The following is a 25,582-nucleotide window of genomic DNA, read 5'->3' as shown; positions in this document are numbered from 1 at the left end:
AGCACATGGTGGCCCTTCAGGTACCCAGTTTTCATATTCCTTCAGACAATTCTTTCTTCCCAACTAGCTCCTCTGGTCACCACTAGGATGTCTTCTATGAGATGCATCCATCCCTCTAACCAGGAGATCATGGTATGCAATGGTGACCCTACAGGTTAAGGGCAAGCTGCTCCAAAGGCCCAGGCTGCTAGAAGAGCTTTCGAGACATGGGAACCAGTGGGCAGTGGATGCTGTCATTGCTTATTTTGAAGTCATTACTTCAGAGTCATATCTGTTTCTTTTCAATGCCAATCTTAAATGTCACACGGAGACTGCATTTTAGAACGTCTTACCTTGCATGATCACGAGGTTTCTCAGACACCACAGGTTTGCGGCTTCAAAGTTAGAATTCAAAAGGCTATTTTTGAAACAAGCATTTGGGTGGAGGATATGAAAACGTAGGCTGACAAAGGTATGGCAAGTTTTCATCGGTTTCGCCTGCCTTTATTTTGTAACATTGCCGCAACGGATGCTTGTTATGAGGAAAATAATTAAAACCTGTAAAAAGGGAATAAAACCACCTTCTGTCTTCTCTACTCCTTTCCTTCGAATGTAGTTTACCTTGACCAGGGATGTGGTCTCCAACTGGTGGGCCATGCTGCCACCCCGTGGGCACAGTGCCCTGGCTGTCTCCATGGTGACAGCTACGACAGGGGTTTGAACAGGCGGGCAGACTCCCACATCTGTGGTCACCTGCACTCCAAAGGCAGGTTCTGATTTCTAGCCAGGCTTCTCTGCAGGACTGACAGGCAGCTCTGCGTGCTGCTTGGGCACCCTCAGCTCAGACCATAGCATCTGGTTTAAAATCTTCATTGCTCCCGAGGCCTTCACTGACACATCACTGATCAGCGGCTCTCTGTGCTGGACTCCCTGGCCTACTCTCTTCCTTTTTACCCCTAAGCACATCTTCAGCTGTCTGCTCTTCTTCCCAGAGGAGACAGAGCTGCCCCAAAGGACACAAGGTCAGAAAGACACCCAGGGTTTGAGAAACAAATCCCCATCTATACAGATTCCTAGAAACAGCAAGTTCACAGTCAGCCAGGTCTCTGGTTCTGTGTCAAGTGGTACCCTCTTCCCCAAGTTTGAGTTCTTGAGTCATAGGAGTGTGGAGGACACTTACCCAACAGCCTCTCACTACAGCACATGTCCAGGGTTCCTCCCTTGGTGTCATCAGCAGCCTGGATCTCTCTCTCACTCCTGTAGTGGGAGGGAAATTGTTAGGGGAAGTTGGTGGTCCAGGATTGAGCCCCCAGCCATTAGCAAAGATGAAGAACTGCCCCTTCAGTATCCCTTTGATTCGCTCCACTTCATCAGGAGGACCCATGGCAAAGAACAGTCCCTATGGCATCAAGCTGTAGAAGAGGGGCTGGATTTTGCAGGTGCGTCCTGTGTAATCTCATCATCATCACAGCCTCCTCCTCCTCCTTCTCTTCCTCTTCCTCCTCCTCTTCCCCCTCCACAAGACTGGTTTACCTTCCAGAGACTATGAAACACAGTCCTTACCATGACTCCAGGAAATAATGTTCATCAAACAAAGCTTAGTAGATTATGTGACTTGCCCAAGGTCTCATCAGAGTGAAGCTGGGTTTGAAGTTATGCTGGAGAACTCCAAGCTAAAGCTCTTACTGCTGTGCCATTCTAATTCCTTTGTTAGTGATGATGATGATGATGATGCTGTATATATATGTGCACATTTGAATGCAAAAGTGGGGGCCGTGGGAGTTGGGTTTGTGAACAGCCTCTCAATCCCGAACTTGCTTCACTATAAGAGCACCCCTAGATAGAAGGTACCCTGAGTCAGTGGACGACGACGTTAGGCAGAAAGATAAGCAAGGTATCTGGACAGGGACCCACCAGTGACTCACACCTGCTTTCACACCCCAGCCACATTCAGAATAGCTCAGTGCTGCATGCGTGCAGTGGACTCTATAAATAAGCTTCCTAGAAAATGACTAATTTCATAGTCAGAAAAGCAGAAAGAGTAGCACCCAACACTGTGGAGGAAAATGGAGCAAGATTTGGTTCTGCCCTGTGCTGGACTCCAGCCCCTGCCCCTTCAGAGCTGTGTATCTCGACTCTGGCAGGAGTTTGATCTGATTTCCAAAACTAAGATGCTCCATTCACACAGCACAGAGAAGCCCTGACTCTGGGTACTGCCTTTCTCTTTGCCCACCAGGAGCAGATATAGCAGCATGGAATGGATTGCTGTGGGCAAACCCTTTTCACCTCCTCTGTCAGCTGGGCAACACTTGCTAAAACTCGCCTGTCTCAACTCACTCAATAGCTTCCCATTGCTGCGCTTAGAATCAGAGAGCCTCAGAAATGATGGGGTGCCTTCAACATGCATTTGCCAAGTTACCCCTGTGAGTAAGACCTCTGGTAGTCCAATGCAGTGCCAGGTCCTTCCCATCTGACCAAAGAGCTGGAGATGCTAACATGATTGTGTCATGGCATCCATCTCTTTAACTGATATCTGGACATAAGTTCTACTTAAGGGGAAAGTTCCCCTCAAGTCTGTGGGAGGAGGAAGTGTCCTCCAAAGGGAAGGCTGGAGCTACTTCTTAAAGGATATTTCTATAGATGACAGGCTGCCAGAGTGAGAACTTGGGCAGTACAAATGTTTCATTTTGGGGCACCAACTGGAATTAGTCTGGTCAGAAGAATGAGAAAGCAGGTGAGACTTCTCTCAGAAGTCATGAGCCCTGCCTCTTGGATGGGGAGTCCTTCTTGCATGTGGCCGTGTGACTTCCTTGTACTGAGAGGTAGCACAAGACTCCCAGAGCCAGCCTGGGTTCAGGAAGTCTGAAGCAGGAGTGGGCGGAGTTAGTGGCATAGATGTAAGGAAGGGACTCAAGATTCAGCAGGTGGCATCTGGCCATGAAGTCTTCATAGCACAAAACCTAATGTTTATTTCTTTACTTCTTTATTGAGACAGTGTTGTTATGCAGCTCAGATTAGTCCTGAACTCCTGATCTTCCTACCTCTGCCCTTGAATGGTGGGACTGTAGGTGTGTACTACCACACCTGGATGAAACCCATCATTTTACACTGAATAAACCTATACCATCTAATACCAGCATTATCTAGTGACAACATGTTTTCACCTCCCCCAAAGGAAACCCCATATACCTATTAAGGAACCATACTTCATTCTCCATCCCCTAATCCCTTGGCAACCTCTAATTTTATTCATGTTTCCATGGCCAATTCTGGATATTTCACAGAAGTAGAACTACACATGAAGACTTCCATGTCTTACTCCTTTCACTTAGCATAATGTCTTCAGAGTGCATCCAAGCTGGTTACCGTTAGCAGCCTGTACTTTATTCTTTTCTATGGGTGAATAATCTCCCACTGTATGGACAGACAACATTTCATTGTCCACTTATTAGCTGATGGACACGTAGATTGCCTCTGTCTTTGGGCTTTTGTGAATGGCGCTACTATGATCCAGTGCTACTATTATCCCCATGAGCTTAGGACTTTGGGCCATCGCTTCCCTGTCCTGGGCATGTTCCTCATCTGTAAGTAAGGTGGTCACATCTCCTTCATGCAGCCTGGATATCATGACTATTACTTTTAACAGCCCCTTCATGTCTATGGGTATAATTACATAGTTATACACCCAGCCTGGACCATTTGCCCAATTTCTAGGAGCCCATGGCTGATGGTGCTGATACAAATAGCTGCTCTGAGTTGAGTTCCAGCAGGGGCTTGTTCCAGGACAATGGGGAATGTGTTTGTTTGTACCACACTCCTCTGCCTAGGAGTAGGTGGGTGGGTGCTACTGAGGGCATCCTGGAATAGGTGCTGGCTTTGTGCAGTGTTTATGAGGAGCAAAGATGACAGATTTGGTGAGGCAGGCAGAGGAGCCTGAGCAAGCACCCATCTTAGGTGATATGGGGGACATGGGAGGAGGAAACTTAGCTGGGAGGGACCATGACGTCCAAGTGTGAAGCTGAGGAAATCATAACTGGCTTGTGCTTTACCATGGACTTCCTGCTTGCCCTCTCAGGCCTCTCAGCATGCCTCCCTAGCACCACAAAGCTCTCCACTGTCTCAAGATCCTATCTCTCATCTCTATTTGACAAATGGAACTGCTCTCAGTTCCATGCCCTGATTCGCACTGTTCCTCAACCTGCAATGTTCTTTCCAGCTTCTGCCACATCCTACTCCTCCTGTGTAGTCTTCTCAGCCATCACCTCTTTCATAGAGCGTTTCATAACTTCCAGGGAAGAATCAAACCCTCCAGGCTTCCTCACATCTGCCTCACGCTTCTCTTGTTGCTTACTTGATTTTGATGTTTCTTAGCGATGTATACACCTACCTTCCCTATCCACTTCAGTGATGTGAGAGCATCCTTCCCTCCCTCCACCCCTGATGCATTACAGGCACTCTTGCTCCTGAGCCTCTGATGAACTTTAAAGGTCAAAAATAGGGTAGTGTCAGGTTCTCAGGTGGCTTTGGGGTCTCTGATAGGACAGTGGATTTAGCGAGGAGCTTCTTAACATAGAGAGGGATGGCTAGGTAGACCACCACCCAGGTCTGTTATCAGCAAGTTTAGCATGCAGAGGGACTGGCTTGATGGAAAAGAAATGACCATGCTGGCCACATTCTGCAAATGAGTCACTAGTCACAGAATGGGCAGGCTCAGTGCCCTCTGGAGACCATACGCAAGTGCTCCCTCACTTAGCTCCCTCAAACTTCATTCCCAAGGTATCCAGGTAGGGAAAGGTGCCATCTGGGGCCAGGGCCTGGAATTTTCCTCAGCAAAGAGCAAACCATAGATGTAAAGAAAAACTGGCCAGCGTCAGAACACCAAGTTGGGGGAAAATGAGGCACAGAGAAGTGACTCAGGACACACAGTTGTGACCTGAACAGTGTTTGCAGGTAGTTCACCACATCCTCAATTCTTGTTAGGAGTTACCTGCCTCTTCACCTAGTGCCCTGTCTGCCTCTTGTCACAGGAAGGATCCCTGAAGTGGAGCTCAGTTGCCTATCATGCCTGTGTCATACCCCAAGGCTCCTAAGAAGAGTCTTTACCGTCTGGGTGAAGTGTTTCTGTCATTGGCAGCTAAAGAGACCAGAATGATGCGTGCAGCAAACTCAGGGAACAGACAGGCTCTGCGCCCAGGCCTCCCAATGCCTACCTAGTTCATGCTATTTCCATCCTACCAAGCTGCCTACCCTCCTGGCCCATCTGTCCACTGTCCAGCCATCTGTGCCCTCGTCTGAGCAGACCACGAACTTGAGAGTGCTCTGAATCTCAGAGAAGGGGTCTGATTGTTCTCTGGATGAGATAAACTCAAATGAATGATTCCCTTTCCATCCTGCTCTGTGGGTAGCATTATGGATCATGTGACTACCTGACACCCAAGGAAAGGAGGGTGGAAGGGACTGAACAAGCCCAGCTAAGGGGCTTGGCAGCCCGGCTTTACATCTTTTCAGTGAGTCTAACACAGGGACTGCCCCATCAATTTCTTCAATATGTGTTTACTGCAAACAGCTACTATGAGCAAACCACACAAGTGCAGTGAGCCACTGGCGTCTCTTGCAGAATGCGGTAGGGATGAAGCCAGGCCAGAGAAGGGGTCATGGCTGACAGGAAATGTCCAGGGTGCCCTGGAGTACTGTAGAGGCCCAAACAAGGTAGAGGAGTCATAAGATTGACAGAGGAGTGGGAGTATGTGGCTGTGGGGTGGGAGTGCTGACCAGGCAGAGGGAGGGCATGAGGAGTGGAGAGAAGAAAGTCTGACACGTGTCAAAAGGGAGGTGGCATGGGATGGGGTGATCTGCTGAGATGGGAACTGGTGTTTTCCCCCTCATTTTCCTTCTCCTTCCTCTAACTTCCAGAGAGGTAAAGCAGACATCTCATAGTTATCTCAAGGAAGGTTTGGTCATAGATCCCCAAGCCATGCTCCCTGAAAAGCTGTCCTGATTTGGTGTCTTGGGGAAGGTGGAGACCTTTAAGATGGAGTCTACTGGACAAGGAGGTGGGTGTTGAGGATGTGGAGAGCCATCTTCAGCCCAAGAAAGATGACACAGCCACCCCGTACCCAGTGTGTGCATGGGTGTACATGCACTGTGTGCTGGGGGTGGGGTCTGTCCTCTCCTTCTAACATGTAGGTTCCATGGATCAAACTCAGGTTGTCAGGCTTGGTAGCAAGTACCCTTATTTGCTAAGCCAATCTCACTGTCCCCTAAGTTCTAACTTACTCTTCAGTTCCCCAGGGCTATCACACCACAGAATACCACAGCAGATGCCCAGAAGCCCTGCAAGTGACCAACAGAGATACAATGCAGGAGAAAAACGATGGTGGTGGTGAAGGCAATTGTGTAGATCTTGTTAACTCATTAAAAGGACCAGTGCATGCTTCTGAAAGGGCACAAGGCTCTGAATGCTGCCTAGCTGCTTGGTGTAGCTCCAGAGTGAATGAGATATCCAAGGACTGTGCCCATCTTTGGGGACAATGGGAAAGTGTTGTCAAGCCTGAAGGTGTCTGTGGTCTGGTCCAGTGGCTCTTCTTGTTTCTCACTGTGGTTAGATGGGAACAGCAGTCACACAGAGGTTATCTGCTGGCCTTGGATACCACACAGGGACTGAGCAACCGAGGCTAATTGTAAAAGCAACATAGAGAGACATCATGGGCTCATGTACATGGCTAAGGCATCTTGTCCTGACTCCATCTTTAGGGTGAGGGTCCATAAGTCTCACTGTGACCCAGCTCAGGCTCTGTGGACACTGTTCACTCTTTCCCTGGGCCACTCCTGATCTTCAACATCTCTATCTTATGTTTCACATGGTAGGTTTATGTGGATGGAAATCAGGAGGAGAAGGTGCCCAGAGGAGGGAGGGAAATAGGTAGAATTAGTCTTGTTCTTCCACTGCTCCATGCCCAAGGAGGGAGTGGACAGTGACACAGTTCTAGGCACTATCCTGAGCACTATGTGGGAGGTGCTTGGCCTCCCAATAGGCCTAGAAGAAATTGACTGTTACTTCAATTTTCAAGAGAAGAAAGTGGAGATTTTGTCATATGAAGTGACCTGCCCAAAGCCACCCACAGTTACAGATCTGCCCACATTCCCCACATTCTGTACCTTTCTTTTCTACCTTCTGGCTTTGGGTATAAACCACATTCAGAGATAGGATGGTGGCACATTCTAGCAGGTGCTGGGTGCTCTTGATAAAAGTTCTCCCCACAGACAGAGGGAGAAACATATGATGGTCCCTATTTTATAAAGGAAGATACTAAGGCTTGGGGGTACAGTGGTTCTTCTGGGTTCATAGTGTGAACCAATGAAGGAGCTAGAGAGTGATTCCTGTGCCTGTTCCTCATCCCAGACCTAGGAGGGGGCACTCCCTTATGGTCCTCCTTGTCACAGAAGGATTACAGGATGTGACCACTGGTTTTCCAGGAAGCACGAGTCTGCCTTTGGAGGCAGTTTGAGTGTGATAATGGCAACCATGTTCCATCAGAACATAAACAGGTCACAGGTCTTGAACCTACTAACTTGAACCTCTGGCTATAGTTACACATGTGATGTGTTCTGAATCTTGAGAGCCTGTAATGAAAATGAAGGATGTAAAACAACAATATCGGGCTGGAGAGATGGCTCAGTCAGTTAAGCACAGACTGCTCTTTCAGAGGTCCTGAGTTCAATTCCCAGCAGCCACATAGTGGTTCACAATCATCTGTAATGGGGTCCAATGCCCTCATATGGTGTGTTTAAAGACAGCCACAGTGTACTCATATACATACATAAATAAATAAATCTTTAAAAAAAAACCTCCCCTCAAAAATGTTTGACAGATGGGCCCATCCCTATCAGTCAGGTTTCAATTTTGTGGCATCAAGGTTAAAAGAGAGATGGCAGAAAGGCAGTGGCCCAGCAGAGGACACTCACACTACCAGGGAAGTCAGGTCATGGTCCAAGGAAGCTGGGTAAAGGCTGCTGACCAGGTGTGAAGGGTGAACCAAGCTGAGCCAACCATTGGCAGAATCTGAGTCCAGATGTGGTCATTAGACAGTGCAAGTCATCTGCGTATGTGAATAGACCTATGTGATTATGAACTGTGTGACAGGCAGGGACTCAAAAGACAGTTGAAGGTCTTGAGGGTTCAAAGGACATCTGGTCTACCCGCATTTTCTAAGGCTCTGAAAACATTCCATTCTGCTCCCCACTCCCCAGGTACACAGTTTTAATTTGTGAGGAGAAAACAGTCAGTCATGAACGTGAAGGTGTGATCACACCTCCTGTGGGGATGCTGATGCTTCCTCTACTTAGACTCTCACTCCATCTCTAATGCCTTGGAAATGCACCTTCCTCTCCTTCTGCTGGAAAAGTCTCTTTATCTGTCTCTCTGGGAAATACTAATTTTCACTTTAAGAGAAGTGAACCTGTTTGAAAGGTAGGGCCCAGCAAAGTAGGGGTGGTAGATGGGTTAGGGTAGTGGGGGGGGGGGAGGGGATAAGAACAAAATAAAATGATATCTAATTACGAAAATGCCATAATGAAATCCATTACTCTGTGCTAATAAAAATTAATTTAAAGACCCTGTTCAAATGTTACCTCCTTAAGAATTGCTGCTGACTCCCTCAGGGAGCTTGGTATCCACTTTCCTGTTCTCATCCCTTTGTTCTGTGATCAAGGCCCAGGGTCCTGGCACACTGGGAAGACTTGCACCCAGGACCATGGTGTGATCATCACAGCCTCCCTTTGCCCAGGGCTTACTGTGTGCTAGATCCCACTCCAATCACAAACCTCCTTTCTCCTTTCTTACTCTAACCCCAATGTAAGGAACTCCCTTGTATACATGTGCATGTGGTAGTGGGAGAGAGAAACAGAGAGAGAGAGAGAGAGAGAGAGAGAGAGAGAGAGAGAGAGAGAGAGAGAGAGAGAGAGAGAGAGAGAAATTATTTGTTCAAGATCACATTTGGCAACAGCAGAGTCAGGGTTTCCACTGTTTGCTTCAATTCCAGATCCAGGGTCTATTTGAACCACGAGGTTTATAGTTTAAGTTGTAGGTTTCCTGTTTCTCACACTTAATCTTTATCCATTCAATTTGTTCAAAAATTAGTTCCAAAAAATAAATGAAAGTGGATTAGAGTTTGAGTGTTTGCAAGTGGCTTATTAAAATTACCACAAAAGAAGCAAGTGTGAATCCCTGATATTGCTCTACAAATTAGGGCTCCCAACCGGCTCCTAGATCTTGGCCAAAATACCTGATTCCCAGGTCTCTGTTTCCTCAACTGGTACACACTTAAGATTCAGAGGATTATTAGGAAGATTAAGTGAATTTTGGGTCCTAGACAAGGTTTTTGCATGAGATGTATGTAAAATGTTCAGACACGATCCCATAAGCTCCTAAAGACACCCACAGTTGAACAGCTTTCAAAGGTAATTGTACAAATGGCCAACAACAACAACAACAAAGTCCAACATCCTTATCCAACAGGGAAATGCAAATATCAGCTAGTGGTTCCACCTCATTCTACTCAGAATGGCCATCTTCAGGAAACTAAACAGCAAACTCCAGAGAGGATGCTGGGAAAAGAAATACATTGTTGTTGGGAATGTAAGGTTAATGCAGGTGCTATAGATATTAGTAAAGAGGTTCCTAAACAACAAACAAACAAACAAACAAACAAACAAACAAACAAACAAACAAACAAGTGGAGCTTCCATAGGATTTAGCTGTACAACTCTTGGGTATTACCCAAGGAAATCTAAGTCAGTAAAGGATGGAGACACTTGCACACCCAAGTTATGCTGGTACAGTTTATAATACCCAGGCATGGAGTCAGCCTAGATGTCCATCAGCAGTTGAACTGGGATAGAGAAAAGGTGGTATATGCACACTATGGAGCCTTATTTGGCTATAGAAAATGAATTTATGTCATTTGGCAGAAAAAGGGTAGAACCAGAGAACATCATGTTAAACAAAGTTAGCCAGACTTAGAAAGACAAATATCACATTTTCTTTAATAGGTAGACTTTAGATTAAAAAAAAAGACATGAAAATAGAAATGAGATTAAATGGGAGGAGGAGGAGCAGGGGCAGGAGAGCACGTTAGGGTCGAGCATGATTGAAAAACGTCACACACGCATATGGCAATGTCATAATCACATCTATTGGTTTGTAATGATATATGCTGATTTTTAAAAAGGGGAATACCAATTGTTATTATTTTGTGTGAGCACTGGGTGTTCTCCAATGGCTACAGCCCTTTTCCTTCCATACAAGGTCTATGTAGATTCAAGATGAGTCCTGAATCATGCACAGCAAAGCTCTGCTTTGCAACTTTTGCCACGTTCCACGGTGTAAATGCTGCTACTGTGGTTGATTTCAAGCTGTGAATGTGAGGGGTTTTGCTGCCAGCCTTGGAAGAGGTCCAGAGCTTTGTTGAGTTTCTCTGTGCCTCAGTTTCTTAATCGGGTAAGGAATCTGGACCAACAGAAATATTCATGCTAAGTCAATCTAAGAATCTTAGAAGAGCACATGGCACACAGTACTGTAAGTGTTAAGCATTGCCTGGCTTCCCCTGACCATATTTTGTTTTGTGCTTTTGGTCTCTACCTGCCTCTGGTTTCACTTGGACTTCCCTGTTGCTGCTGCTGGCTGTGTCAGTGTTGCGGTGACTTGCTATGGAGAAGTGATGCTCACTTCTGGAATCATCTATGCTCCTTCTTATAAGACTTGGAGGCATTTAGGGAAGGGAAGGTGGGAAGATGGTCACCTCAAAGTCTGCCTCCACCTTGTAGCTTGGGAATCCTAGGTACTGTCACATCCACAGTGGCTGTAGTTCCCATTATGGTCTCATTCCAGTCTCTGAGAATCTCTTCTGGGTCATGATTGGCTCTGCCTTCAGCAGTAAATGTGGGGAAGATGGAGGGATCTTCAGAGTTTGAGGGAGAAATCAGATAAAAAGAGTCAGAGGCAGGCCTAGGAAAGCCCAGTCAGAGCCTAGGTTCAGGGACAGCTTCTGGATTGAGGCTCTTTTGCAGGAACTGAGCATGATCCAGGAAAAAGATCTAGAAAGGACTAGGGATGAAGGCTGAAAAGGGTCTGACCTCCTGAAGCAAATTTAACAAAGACAAGTCAGGTGTTTGTATGTGCCACATGCTTCTCTGAATATTTTTTTAGACAAGTACAAGTGTGTGTGTGTGTGTGTGTATGTGTGTGTGTGTGTGTGTAGATGTCCTAGTATGTTCTACTGTGGTAAAGAGACAACATGGCTAAGGCAACTCATAAAAGAACACACTTAATTGGGGGCTTGCTTACAGTTTTAGAAGATTAGCCCCTAATCATCATGGTGTGACCCAGACAGGCAAAGCGGTTTACATCCTGGTCCATCAGTGAGTGAGTGAGTGTGTGTGTGTGTGTGTGTGTGTGTGTGTGTGAGAGAGAGAGAGACAGAGAGAGAGAGAGAGAGAGAGAGAGAGAGAGAGAGAGAGAGGCAGACAGACAGACAGACAGACAGACAGAGTCAGTGAGAGTCAGAGAATGAGAATCTATGGGTCTCATGTGAGCTTTTGAAACCTCAAAGCCCACCCCCAGCAGCACACTTCGTAAAACAAGGGCACACCTCTTAATCCTTCAGTTCATCAACTGGGGACTAAAAGTGCAAATATATGAGCCTACGGTGGGGTGGGGTGGGGGGGGGGTCAAGGGGAGACATTCTCATTCAAACCATCACCATCCATTTGTAGAAGCTAAAAGAAATGTAGGGATATTTAGGATCTGACAAGATGGTCATTCTGGCCAATAGAGAAGTCAGGATGGAAACTGGATTCTTTTACTGTGTTCTAGAAATAGCTGCATTCCTGGGTGGCCTTCAACAGACATATCGTGAGTTGACTCTCTCAAAGTATGGCACTCTGGCTATCTTGTAGTTGCCCTCTTAAAGTCAACCAAGGTCCTTTGGGGAAAGGATAGGTTCAGGCGCTGGCATACTATATCCTCTTACCTTCTCCCTACAGAACCCCAGGCTGGTGTCTTAATCTCCAGGCTCAGAAGAAGTGTGCAGAGCTGCAGGGTTGTGGTAAAGACTAGGAAGAATCATATGTACAGAAAATGCCAGGTAATCCTGAGATAGACATCCCCACTGTTGTTCCCATTGACCCAGCTCAAAGCATCTTCTGCAGTCTACCCCCAAGTCATGGGAGACCTCTTACTTTTTATATTTGCTATCAGCTACAAAAGTCAGCCTCCCATTGCCTTAGGCTCTGCCAGGTATCCTGCAGTTAAAGAGAAGGGATCCCCAGAAAAACTCCTCTCTCACCTCTGAAAGGCCCTGGCTTGTTTCCAGACCTTCAGAGCCAGACCCAGAGCTCTGGAGAGGAACAGGTAGAAATAATTAAATTCTTTAAGTCCTCTTCCATGCTGAAACGGGTCCATTCCCAGCCATGTTCTCTCCTGCTTCTCAGCCTCTCTGTCTCCTTCCTGTTTGGACAAGCTCTCTAAGCTGTGGCCTCCTGCTCTTTCTTCCAGGGCCCACATTAGTGCATGCTTCCTCCAGGAGCTCTCTCCAAGTGAGGCTGCTGCATGCAACCTGGGCTCCGAGTGAACTCTTTCCCCAGCATTCTGGTGGTCTGGGACCTGGTGAAGGACTACACCCCATCCTGGAGCTGTTCCCTGGCTCGCCTGTCCATGACTGTGTCTTCTATGAGCTGCCCAGGCAAAGGAGGAGTAAGGGATGGACTTAGCCCTGTATCCTCCAGTGTAGGAAGACAAAGAGACAAAAGGCAATGCAATGGGCCCTCCATGCTTTCCTGTATGCTCAGATTCAGGAGATGGGAAGGGAAGAAGTGAGAGAAGATGAAGGAAGAGATGCTCAGAGTATGAAAAGGAGGGACTGGGACTCAGCCTTCAACACAACTGAAGACCATGCTTCAAGGCTTTCTGTGGCTAGCTCCTGACTATATAACCCCATGCTCAACACAGGCTCCTCCTGGAAAACCTTTGAAGTTCAGTTCTCCTAGGCAACTTTTCTTGGCTAGTCTCCTCCTCCCTGCTGTTCCCTGAGCTGCACAGCTCTTCCTTGGCCATAAGTCCTAGGCTATGATTCTCATTTATGCTCAGAAATTAGACTGCTTTGCACTATTTTTTTATCAGCTTCAGAGAGCAGTTTGAGATATATTTGCAGTTATTTTAATTTTTAGATTTTTACACATACTTGTGTGTGTGTGTGTGCACGAGTGCGCACCATGATATGCTTACAGAGGTCGGAGGACAACTTTTGGAGCCATTTTTCTTTTTCAGTCATATGGGTCCGAGGTATAAAACTCAGGTCATCGGGCTTGGTGGCAAGCACCTTTACCCACTGAGCCATCTCACTGTTCCCCTCCCATTGTGATCCTTAAATTGTATTTTTATGTTTATTTATTCTTGTAGTCCTGAGGATTGAATCTAGCACCTCTTAGATACTAGACAAGTACCCAGCACTTAGACAATTCCCACCTGTGTGTGCACATACCTATGTATATACATTGTATGTATATACAAATAGTTTTTATTTTATGTGCACGAATGTTTTGCCTATGTGTATTCTTGTGCACTGCATGCATGTCTAGTGCTCGTGGAAGCTAGAAGAAAGTGTTAGATCCTCTGAAAATGTTGTAAGTCACCATGTGGGTACTGAGAACCAAACCTGGGTCCTCTGCAAGAGCAGCTAATGGTCTTAACCACCGAGGCATCTCTTCAGCCCCCGCATACTTATCTTAAACTCTGTTTGTATGTGAAACAATCTTAAGACAAGACAGTATAATGCTATATCCATATCTGCATAGCTCATTCTGAGGACACATAGCCGATCCTAGTCTCCACTTCACTAGTTTGCAATCTAGTGAGTGGTGCCAGATATGTGTGAAGTGAGAGCTGGGCATGTCTTATGGAAGATGTAACTGCACGATGCGAGCTGAAAGACAAGCAGGAGTCCCTAAACAGCAGGGAAGATGCTTGGGGTGGGAGGAAGCAGGACACAACAGCTTGGAGAGGTAAATGGGCGAGGAGGGGCCTCTCAGTGTGGCTGGTGGCTAGGTAGGACAAGACATTGCTCTGAACCCAATGGGCATTCCCACCCCCAACCTTTCTAGTTACCACTTAGAAATCAATACCCAAACCAATGTCATTATGATTCTATTTACACGAAGTTCCAGAAAAGATAAAATTCTCCCGCAATGATAGAAATGGGAGTAATTATTGCCTTTGAAGGCTGGAGGTTAATGAAGCATGCCACATCTCTCATTGTTTTATTTTTTTAGACGTGGGAAGAAATTTACTCTTCTGATTCCATAAAAATAATTCTACCAATATTAAAGCAGTATTGTATATATACCCGGTGTATATAACACATGAGTAGCATCCTTAAGGCATGCCCACTTCTGTATCTTCGTGTTAGTCAAACGAGCTCAGAGGCTTGTAAAGGCCCAGTAGATCATTGTGCATCTGACTGCATATAAATATACCTTTAAGATTATATGTGAGCAATGTTTAGTAAAGATAGACTCTCATGTATCTCGGGCCAGCCTTGAACTTACTATGCTGTCAGAAGATGACCTAGAACTTAAGATATTCTTGACTATGTTTCCCAAGTGCTGGGATTGCTGGCATGCACTACGTACCTAATTCATGCAGTTCTGAGAACTAAACCCAGGGCTTCATGTGTGCCGGACAAGAGCTCTACCAACTGAACCATATATATCTCTAGCTCCCCTACTTTAAAAGTTTTTTGAATAGCATCTTGCTAGGTTAGACTGGCCTTGAACTCATTATTTGGTAGTTCAGGCTGGCCTTAAACTTACTATCCTCCTGCCTCAGCCCTCTGAGTAATGGGGCCTGCAAGCTCATACCATCAGCTCTATCTGAAAGTCTGTGTGTCTTATTCTCAAGGCACACATTGATATGGACCATGTTTGCTAGATTGTTTTTTTTTTTTTAATTTTTTTGACCCCACTAGATCAGACTGGTTCAAGGGTAAGGTCTTGCAGGTCATATTGATTGCTGAGGCTCCTGTGTCCACCCTGATGCCCAGTGCAGTAAATACCTGCATGCTTGAATGACTTCCACCCACTACAATCTCTCAGGAGAGCATTCTCTTTCCACCCACAGTGCCTTTAGATCACAACAATCCTTCAGGAGTGGTGGCTGTGCTCATTTGTATTCTGTTCCCCTTTCTTCTTCTCTATTACCTCCAAGATCATGCAGAGCTCACACAAAATTCACTTGTTTTAAATTAATGGCTTCTTCCTGCACCATTCATTCCTAAGACTTCCATGGGAGGTTTTCTTCACACTAGGCAAACAACAACAACAAAAAAATCCCTTTTATTTAAAAAAAAATAAAAGCACACCATAGCTTCTCGAAAAGTGAAACATAGAGTTATCACATAAGGCAGCACTTTTGTCTCTAAGTATATACCCCAAAGAACTAAAAACAAGGCCTTCAGCACACCCTCTCAAGTACCCCTAGAACTCCTTGATCTTGTTTGTCCTTCTCTCCATTTTCTCCAGGATCCAGCTCTTGTGTCCCATATCATCTTCTTCCTGTTCCAGGATACGTAGCCAAAGCATCTGCTAGACTCAGATGGAGTTTGGACGAGGAGGTTCAGTCTTTGAGTCTTAGACTAAGACCACCTGTCAACTTGTTCCCCACAAGGTACAGCCTCATAGTTGACTTCCTGCTCCTGGGAACAGCTCATGCTGGCCGCAGGCCAGCATGCTACCTATCTGCCCCACACCCCCAAATCATCTGACGACCACAGGGGGCCACAGCATCACTGTCAACTGCACAAGCTAGGAAGGTTTAGTGTTGCAGCATCCTGGAAACCCAAACCCTACCCGCTGCTAAAGATAGAGAAGCTGAGTTTGGGAGACAGGAAGAACCTCATTCAGGTCACTCAGCCACAGGCAAGTTTGGGTCAGAACACATCTACAGTTGTGCCAAGCCATATGAGTGCATAGGTTTTCTGGTGAACTATTTTTGTTTTGGCACAAGGTCCCATATAATTTTTAGTGTCCATACACACCTTGTTCAGTTTAATGCATCGGTGCTTTATATGGTTAGCTACCTTCTAGAGTTTTGCCCTTGACACTTGTAGATTCATTTAAATAACGAGTTAAGTGTCTAAAGTATTTATACTCTATAATTTCTATGTCCTAATTGCTCTCTCTGCCTTTTTGGGAGACTGTCATTTTACTGGAGATGATAATGCCTTGTCCTGAAAAATCTGTTCCTTTGTGTAAGAAATCAGTGTCTTCAGAACGTTTGTTAGAAGAAGTGGCTGAGGGTGAAGGGGTTAAACAGGAGAAACTGTGGAATGAACAAAAGGATCTACCTTTATGGTAGAAGTAAGATCAAAGACCTCAAATGCCATCATTTTAGCTGGTTTGCAATCATTGCAGGTATATTTTCCTACTTAGCCTCAGCCATCAGTAGTGTTTACAACATTGAGTCAGACTGAACAACATATGAAGATTTTTAAAGAATTACTATGCTTATGTGTGGGTGCATGAGGACCACGGTCCGTGTACAGAGGTCAGAGGACAACTTTGCAGAGTCATCTCCCTCTTTTTCCATGGGTTTCATGGTAAGTGATTTATATCCCTTGGGCCATCTTGTTGCCCAAGAGACACATATTTGACTCAATTTACAGCACAGGCATTCACATGCCCTAAATTTTATGAATGTGACCATACAACAAGTTCACTATATCCTTACTATGATACAATACATTTATTGATTCAGGAAAGTCTGAGATATGAAATCTGATACATGACTAGCCAGTTCCAATATTCATCCCTTCGAAGACTATATTTAGTGAGCCACTGTATAGCACTAGGGCTATTTTGCTAGGCACTAAGAATACACAAATAGGACTCAGGTCCTCTTGGACTCATTAACACCAATGTGTTCTAGGTCTCATTCCTCAGACCTATAAGCAGCCGCATGATGGGCCCTGCCCTCTTTCATGCCCTTTTCCTTGCCAGACTTCTCCCTTGCCTACCTCTTATAGCAACACAAGGTTCCTTAGAAACACCCATCTATTCTTATCCCAGAGCTCTTGCACATGTAACCTCTTCTAGAAAGGACTGCTCTCTCAAGTCTCTTCCTCACTTCCTCCAGGGCTTTGATTAGATATCAGCTCCTAAAAGGCAGTTTTGTTCAACGAGAGTCCCATCCTCTGCCCTTACCCACCACTTACTCCTTCTCTTGCTTTATCCTGCTCCAGAGGCAAACCTCAAGCATTTTATCTTGCTTAGGTTTTAACTTCTGTCTTTCCTGGCGTAGGAAGTTTGTCCTTTTCAGCAATACATCTCTGGAACCTACAACAAGCACATCATGGGTGTTTCTATGCATCAGAGGATGAATGGATGAACTGGCTTTTGACTGTATCAGGTGCTTGGCCAGCAAAGCCTGGCATCAGGAGTCATCATGGCTCCTGTCAGCCACTCCTATTCGTTCAATCTCCTTCCCCCTCCTGGTGGATTCTTTTTGTGAATGGTAGCATCAGCCATTCAAACCACAAAGCCATGCCATCCCTTTCTCCTCTTTCCCTGAAGCGCCCACATCAAGTCACCTGCAGGTTTTCGTGACAAGTCCTTGAATCTCTTGCTGATGCCAGATCTCTTTTCTATCCGTTCTTCCAACCACCCCCAGTCCAGGCCCTTGTTATCTATCCATAGGCTACTGCCATCTTTTCCTACTTGAGCTCCCTGTCAACAGGCTGTCCCATTTAGCTTGTTCTCCTTGTAGCAAGTCTGATTACATCTCTCCTTCACTCGACAATGAATCCAATTCCTTGGCTTGGCACCCGGTGCCTCAGCACCACCACCACCAAAACCTTGTCATGAGTTAGTTTTAACTCTTGGCTTCAGTGGGGATGGGTCACTTTTCAGTTTCTGACCATGTTCCAAGTCCTTGAATCTGTCTGCTCCCTGCTCAGGCTGTTTCTACCTCTTGGGAGCATCCCAACTGTCAAATATACAAATCACTTAGACCTAGCTCAGGTACCACTGAACTTCAAGAAACCACCTTGATTCTTAAGAAGAAGAAATCTGCCTTTCTAAACTTTTTTAGTAGGTTATCTGCCTTGTTTGTTCTCTGGAGTCTTTGTATTTTTGTCCTAACTTCCCCACCTGCTTAATGGAGTGGTTGAAGCTCTCAGCATCACTGTTGTACTGTGCAGAGGAAATACAGGTGACCAAGGGTAAGAAAAGCCTTGACACTGTGTAAAGATGCATCACCTAATTATTCAATTTTAATAACTGCAAACTAACTGGAAAGCAAAAGTCCACCAGGGTGTTGACATGGATGTCTTACAGGGGATAGAGGCATAGGCCAGCAGGAAGAGGGCTGGCTTTAGGGAGGATCACTGAGAGGACTTAAAATCCCACGTCCTCAAAGGATCTGAAGATGGGAACAAGTGGAGGGCATCTCTGCAAAGCAAAGGCACTAATGTTGTAAGCATCAATCCGTTCCCGAGTCCTCCCTCTGTCCTAGGAACTGTGCTCAGTAACCTACATGCATTATCTCTTTATGTCAGGAAACATTCCCTCACAAAGTGAAAGAAGAGGAAACCAGGCCCAGAGTAGTCATATAAATAAATGCTCTTCCCCCCAACCCCACCCCCCGCTAACCCCAACGAATAGTGCAGACCTGAAATCCTGGACATGAGAGAATTTTCGTTAAGGAGAAAGTGCGCTGCAGAGAGGTTACAAGAAACCTCTGAACTACACAGTGGTGAGGAGGAGGAGGAGCTGGACCTAGGACCAAGGTGTCCCTCTCTCAGGGTGGGGGCTTTGGCATATCCCACACCTAAGTGCCACAGTTCTTTATGAGGTCAGTGTAAATGGTGCCTCTTAGGAGGAGGAGGGTACCATCCACAAAGACTACGATGCCAGTGGTGGTTCCTGGAGCTGTTATAAGGCCACCTTTGCCCTGCTCCATGTTAGGCTGCTTACCCAACTCAAGAAGAAAGCCCTTGAGACAGCCTCATGCCCCTAGATACTGAACTTGATCTTAACTTGGACCCTATCTCATCTGAACTCTCCAAGGTGACCAACTTCATCCTTTCTCCATCAAGTTGTGGTTGAACTCCCTAGGCCAGCCTCTCTTGGCACCTTCTGTCACCAGACAGCCCACTCTGCATGGGGACACCTCGCTGCCCTTGAGGGAGCCTGGTGCAGCTGTAACTCAAGCTTCCTCGTCAGCTTTCTCAGCAATACCAAGAGGCCAGCCTTAGTAAACAGCAAGAAAAAGAGCCATCAGTGGGGACCTGGGGGACTCCACAAAGGAAGGATGATTAGACCTCTACAAAGACATGGCTGAATGAGAAAAAGTGGGTGCTCATGGAGGATGGCAGAATGCCTGACTGGGAAGGCATGTGGTCATCCCAAAGTTAGGTGAAGAGATGAAGCATGGAATGCCACATCACCTGGTCCAACTGGGGACCCTCAGGCTTAGCAACTCCTGGAAGGGCTAGAGCCACACCAGGAATCTAATTTCTGCATCATTCTCCAAATTACCTTCCAAATCATGGATGCTTGCAAAACAGAGCCCCCCTAGAGGCGAAATGAGGCAAATTAAAGCACCCACTCCCAATTTTTTTAACTCAGCAAGGATGACAGGAAATGAATGGCATCTTCAGCTTCAGTTGGGGGAAGGGCCAGCACTGTCAAGACTCACCTGGTGTACTCACGTGAATTTCAGGGCTCTGGGGTTTCCTGGGGATTAGGTCTGATTGTGTAGGGGGAGAAAATGGGTATAAAAACCAAGCACCCCAGATTCCGGTGCATGCTTTCCTACTAACTGGCTAGTGACCTTGGCCTTACCACCTCACTGGCCTCAGTTTCCCTGTCTGGAAAATGAAGCTATCAAATGAGTTTTTTTCCAGCCCCAAGACGCTACTTCACTCTCTAATTGATCCTTGATGAGAATTCTGACCTAAGCTTTGTAGGAGCCTGGGCCTCCTCCAGGAAAAAAAAAAAAGCAATATGTCGGGGGGAGGGGAAATGCACCGGGAATCTATTTTGGAACCCAGTGGCGGATGGCTAAAGGGTCTGGGGAAGGCACAATTTGGCGACCAGCTGGCTAGCTACCATTTCCATCACCCCTCTCTGGGGGTTCAGAGGCGCTGCAGCTGAGAGCTGCACACCAGCCTGGGCCGCAGAAGCTCAGACCTAGTCCACTATCTGGATCCCTCCTTGGAACCACGCAAGAGCACGGGGAGTGGCGGCCGCTCCCTCCGTGGTCCCCAACCACAAGTCCCCCCCCCCCTGCATTGGGGACCCCACTTCCAGTCTTTGGGGCTCCCTACGGGGGGCGTGGCGGGGGCGGACTCGGGCTCCTGGGTTCGGTGGATTGGAGGAGATGCCGCCCCAGAGGGGACCCCGTACCAATGCCTCCCGGCTTCTCACACAAAGGCGCCGCACTTACCGGCCAGAGAGGGCTCCAGGCGCCGGCGGACAAGCAGGCTGGCGGGAGGATGTGAGCGCGCGAGTGTGCGTGTCTGCGTGTGTCCCTGTCTGTGTGTGACAGGGGCCGTGCGGAGCTCGGTGCGTCTGCGTGTGCGGGGGCGTCCGTCTGTCGGTCTGTCCGCGGAGCCCTCAGTCCCGCTCTCCTTGCGTGCTCCCTGCCCAATCGCCCCACCAAATGCGCCTGAACTGCAGAGTCGCGGGTGCAGTTGCCGGGTCTGCTGGGCACCCCCAGCCCGGGCTCCGCCCCGCCCCCGGACCGGCTTGCGCCGCTCCCTGGGAATTGCGCAGGGCTCGCCCGCTTGGCGGGGTGGGGGTGGGGAGCTCCGGCATCGCCTAGGGCTCTAGAGGGGCGGACCACAGACCCTTAACATGGGATCCCATCTCCAGTGCCCCCTCACCCGCCGCAACTCTGTGCGGAGTCCCCACAGGCGCCGCCCCCATGCCAAGGTTGCCTGGTCTGAGAGGGCGGGGGAGTGGGAGCGCCGCATCCATTTCATTCATGATTTTCTTCTCTCCGGAGCCCCGGGTCGGGGCTGCGCGACTACGGCAACCGCCAGAGGGACCCCACTAGGGCTGTACACATTTTATCTGGAGCAGGACGGACAGACAGATGGATGAGGGTAGAGGCAATATAGACAAAGGGGTCAGAACTGGGGTGGGAGTGTTCGTGCACAGGGGGGATGCTGTAGCGCTTCCTGCCAGGATGCTGGCACCTGTACCCGCGGAGCACTGCATACCCGGGAGCTCAGGACCTGTTCCAGGACTCGGAGGAGGCGCCTTACTTCCCACTCCTTCTTTTTCTGTCTCTGTAGAGCAAGAGCGGGTGGACACCTCTCTCTCCATCGGGGTTAGCTCTCCTGACTTATGCAGCGGGACAGGCACCCCATCCGCTTTGCTTTCATGTGGGCGCCAGGGTTCCAAGGGCTGCCCAGGTGTGGCATATTTCCAATCTTACCTTCTCCGGGGCTGATTCCTGACATTTCACCCCACTGCAGGCTCTGTGGGGCAGTGGATCGCACACGCAGCAGTTTTACATGGCGAAAATGAGAAGCAGGACGTGGCTACTAAAAAAGAATGGTTCCAGCCACTGCTCTCCTCTGTAGCTTAAATTTCCGCAGTAGCCTCTTTACTAGTCTTCCGTCCCCGGCCACCTGCAGCTGTTTCTTTACAGAGTAGTCCGAGCGATCCTTTTGAAACACGCACCAGGAAAAAAAGGAAGAAAGAAAGAAACGCGCACCAGGTTGCATCTATCCTTTGTCAGAACTCCCACAGCCGATGGCCATTGCATTCACCAAAGCGCCCGTTATAGCCTGGGAGGGTCTTCATGAGCAGGCGTCCTTTAATGCTCTAACTTCACTTCCTGCCCTTCACTCCTTCCTCCCAATCTGTGGCCATAACCAAGATGGCAGCCTCTCAGGCCCCAGGACCTTCACATTGTTAATCTCTCCTCTCCATAAAGCCATATGGCTTCCCTTTCTCCCGTTACCTCTTTAATGTGCTACTTCCATGAAGTCTTTGGTGATTCTCCTAGTTAGGATTACAGGCCTGCTCCTCGTGTTTTCCTACGGTAGTTAAAACCTTCGTTTTTTGTGTACCCAGAGGTGCTCCGGTTTCTTATGCTGCCCTGCAGTTTCCCCCTGTCACCAAACTGCTGTTCTCCCATCTCTAGGCCGTTGACCTCGCTGTACTTTAGCCTGGAATGCATCCCCCCACAAGCCCCCATTCTTTGTGCAATTCTCAACACCAAGTGTCACCTCCTCCTTGGTACCTCCCTGGCCACCCTCAGATCATCCTTTATCCCACAGCCTATAGCGGTTCTCCATTTCATCCAAGGGACAGCTAAGCTGTGTTTCCAGAGACACTTGCCCCCCCCCCCCCCCATGCACTCTAGACTTCCAGAGAGTGACTTTGCTCTCCTTGATTCCCAGCACAGAAGGATCCGTCAGTGTCTGAAAGGCTCTAAGCTGGGTCTTTTCTTTTGCCTAGGAAAGGCACAGAGGCAGGCTAGATCTCCTGCTTACCCTCTAGGAATTTCCTTTCCAGGCAGTGGGGAGGAAGGTGTCAGTGTGACAACCAGGACGTACTCCCTGGCTGCCCAGGGGTGCTTGTGGGCCTGCTGCCCCTCTCTGAGCCTATCAGCACCATGTCACGCTGCAGTGTCAGGCTGAGCTTCCTCAGGTGTCATTAAAGTGACTACCAGCTACTGAGTGCCTACTATGTATGGGGCAGTGCTTCGAATATCCTCACTGTATTGCTTTATTTAATCTTTGTGACTACTTTGGTGAGTGGTGGACATTTTTGACATGCCAATAATCTGGAGGGACCAGGTAGAATAAGTAAATTAGTTAATGCCACTTAACAGGTGTGTTCTTCAAATGAAGCTCTGGCCAGTTCCAAAGTCCAAGCTCACAGAACAGAGAGCCTTTGCTCTGGGCATGGGGTAGCAGTTGGAAGTGAAAAAGAAAGAGGACTTAGGAATCTTCCTGCAGGTCAGCCAAGCCCAGGTTCATGCACTGTCAGTGCAGGAATCACAGAGGAGGCACAGCTGGATCCGGAGGGTTTCTGTCAGTCCTGCCCGTGGAGACCGGTCTTTCCTGGGGTTGGGGGTGGGGGTGGGGATGTGGAGTGGGGGCAGGGCTGCCTCCTGAACTCCCCTTGCTCTGTGCATAGCTCATGCCTGGCTGTTAATGTAGCTATTGATGCCCATCTCAAAGAAACAAGGAAGACCCCTGAGAGTCCCTCTAATAGTAGGGGCTCTGGAGCTAGAGAGGTCGCTCAGTGGTTAAGGGTGCACAGTGCTCTTGGAAAGGGTCTGAGTTCAGTTCCCAGCACCCACATCAGAGGTGCTCACAATCACCTGTGACTCCAGCTCGAGGGGATCCAACACTGTCTCTGTTTTTCACAGGCACCTGCACTCACGTGGCATATACTCATACAGACAGACACACAACTAAAAATAAAATAAAATAGTAGCCAGGGTTCAAATAATTTTTCTCTTTTGCTTCTTGCCGGGATCTCTATCAAGTAGGGATATATCTCAACCAGCTTGTTTACCTTGTGTCTGCCACATTCACCCTTATGCAGTTTTTAGCCCTCTAAGGGTTACTTTGGTACAGTTAACATTCATGGAAGACTTTGAAAATAATGTGTTGCAGTCCTGAATTCTATCTTTGCATCTACGCAAGCACCTAGGGTGTCACTGTTACCGCCAATCAGGAATTAGGGGTGCTGAGGGCTTCAGAGACATCCGTGTCACCACCCAGCTCAGTCACTCAGTCACTCTGACAGGAGAGGGTCCAGCCTAGGTCTAGTAGCTCATGAAGCCAGCATTCTGCCTGTCAACACGGGAAGTGACCCCATCTGTTTCCTATGTCTCTTCTAATGGGAGGAACAGCAGCTCTGTGAGGCCCATGGCACCGAAGCTGGTGGGAGGCCGGGAGGACTTGGGGGGCTACTGAGTCATTTTGTGTGACTCATTTGCTCTGTTTTGAGGGAGGAAGACGTGTTTGGGAAAGGAGAAGAGAAAGGAGAGGGGAGGGAGGGCGGACAAAGATGGTCAGAGAGAAACCAGAGGATGTCTTGTAGGTGGCTTTTGATGGACTCTCAGGAGTCAGAATCAATATTTCTTGCTTCTGACCTCACTTGCAGTTCAGTCTGTTGGTAATGAAACATTTTGCTTCTGTGTAAATATTCTCCTGTCCAGATTTTAATTTATTTACTTAGTTATTTATAACCTACCCTAATCCACAAAGGATCTGAGGTGGCTTACCACCGAAGCAGAAACCATAAACAATGTTAAAATTTCAGTTAGGGTAAAGAACCAGGACCAAGGAAAATGTAAATAAACGTTGAGAGACTGGAGTGAGGCTCAGTAATTATAGCTGAGTTTATTGAGTTCTTCTTGTGTGCGAAGGAATTCACCTGTGCTATCTCACTAAATCCTGAAAAGAGCCTTGTGACGTAGGTCCTATTAATATCTCCAGTTTGAAGCAGGGAGCTGGGACGCAGAGGAATGGAATACCACCACAAAGCCTTGACAGTGGTAGAGCCAGGGTTTGAATACAGCTTGGTCCTGGAAGCCTTGCTCACAGACATCGTATTTCTCCAAGGGAGAAAGGGCATAGTCCTCGGGACCTCTAAGGCGGTGTAATGAGGCTCAGGTTTGGGTCGATCATCTTGGAAGCTAAGAAGAATGGAGAGCAGCCACCTTGTAGCTATAACTCATCTTGTTTGGGTTTGGCTGAAGTATTACTCTCTCGGCAAGGTGTCCCTGCCATGACTGTTCTCTCTACCAAGCCCTCCCTGCCCTCTTTGGCTGTTCTGATCTGCCTCTATTTCTTTCTCTTACATCGGTTTATTTTACCTTTTAGCATATTGCATCACTTGTGTATAAACTATATTGTAATAGTCAATATCTCATTTTGTATTTCTTAGGAGACTTTATAGTATGTTCTAGATGAGTAAATTTATGAGTTATAAATTAGATGATTTCTTTAATAGAGTCTGTGGTGGTTTGAATAGGAATGGCCCCCATAGACTCAAGTGTTTGAATTCTTGGCCTGCCGGGAATGGCACTATTAGGAGGTGTGGCCTTGGTGGAGTAGGTGTGGCCCTGTTGGAGGAAGTATGTCACTGTGGAGGTGGGGCTTTGAAGTGTCATATGTGCAAGCTACATCCAGTGTGGCACACAGTCTTCTGCTGTTTGAGGATCGAGATGTAGGATTCTCAGCTTCTTCTCCAGCACCATATCTGCCTGGTTGCTGCCACAGTTCCCGCCATGAAGATACTGGACCAGCTCTAACGAAATGTTTTCCTTTATAAGAGTTGCCGTGGTCATTGTGTCTCCTCACAGCAAGAAAACCTTAACTAAGACCGAGTCACTATTAAATTTTGCAATTTTTATTATTTATAATTATGTATATATTCATAATTATAATACATAATACATACAATTATGTGTCTGTGAGGGTATGCACACATGTGTGTTGGTACCTGAAGAGGCCAGACCTCTTTGTTGGATCCCACTGGGGTTGGAGTTAAGGTCCCTTAAGGAATGAGCTGCCTG

At 47.4% G+C, this 25,582-nt stretch overlaps 1 protein-coding gene across 2 annotated transcripts in view; it reads right to left on the bottom strand.

The window, feature by feature from the left end:
- The window catches only part of Ptpn5 (protein tyrosine phosphatase non-receptor type 5), a 56,728-nt gene extending 34,641 nt beyond the window's left edge, over nt 1-22,087 (bottom strand). The window contains exons 1-2 of one of the 2 annotated variants that reach the window (XM_085841712.1): nt 21,473-22,087; nt 1,160-1,236 (exon numbers count right to left, since the gene is read on the bottom strand). In XM_085841712.1, the coding sequence (XP_085697838.1) occupies nt 1,160-1,184 (25 nt within the window). In that variant the 5' untranslated portion in view covers nt 1,185-1,236; nt 21,473-22,087. Of the gene's footprint in view, nt 1-1,159; nt 1,237-20,476; nt 20,893-21,472 lie in introns of those variants that run through there. The other variant, XM_021167904.3, reaches the window with a different exon arrangement.
- Nucleotides 22,088-25,582: the final 3,495 nt, after the last annotated feature.

Source organism: Mus caroli, unplaced genomic scaffold (assembly GCF_978045245.1).
Source record: "Mus caroli unplaced genomic scaffold, Mus_caroli_1 scaffold_8, whole genome shotgun sequence".
Classification (NCBI taxonomy): Eukaryota; Metazoa; Chordata; class Mammalia; order Rodentia; family Muridae; genus Mus; species Mus caroli.
Note: the sequence above shows the minus strand (reverse complement) of the source record. Positions and strands in the feature narration are given on the sequence as shown.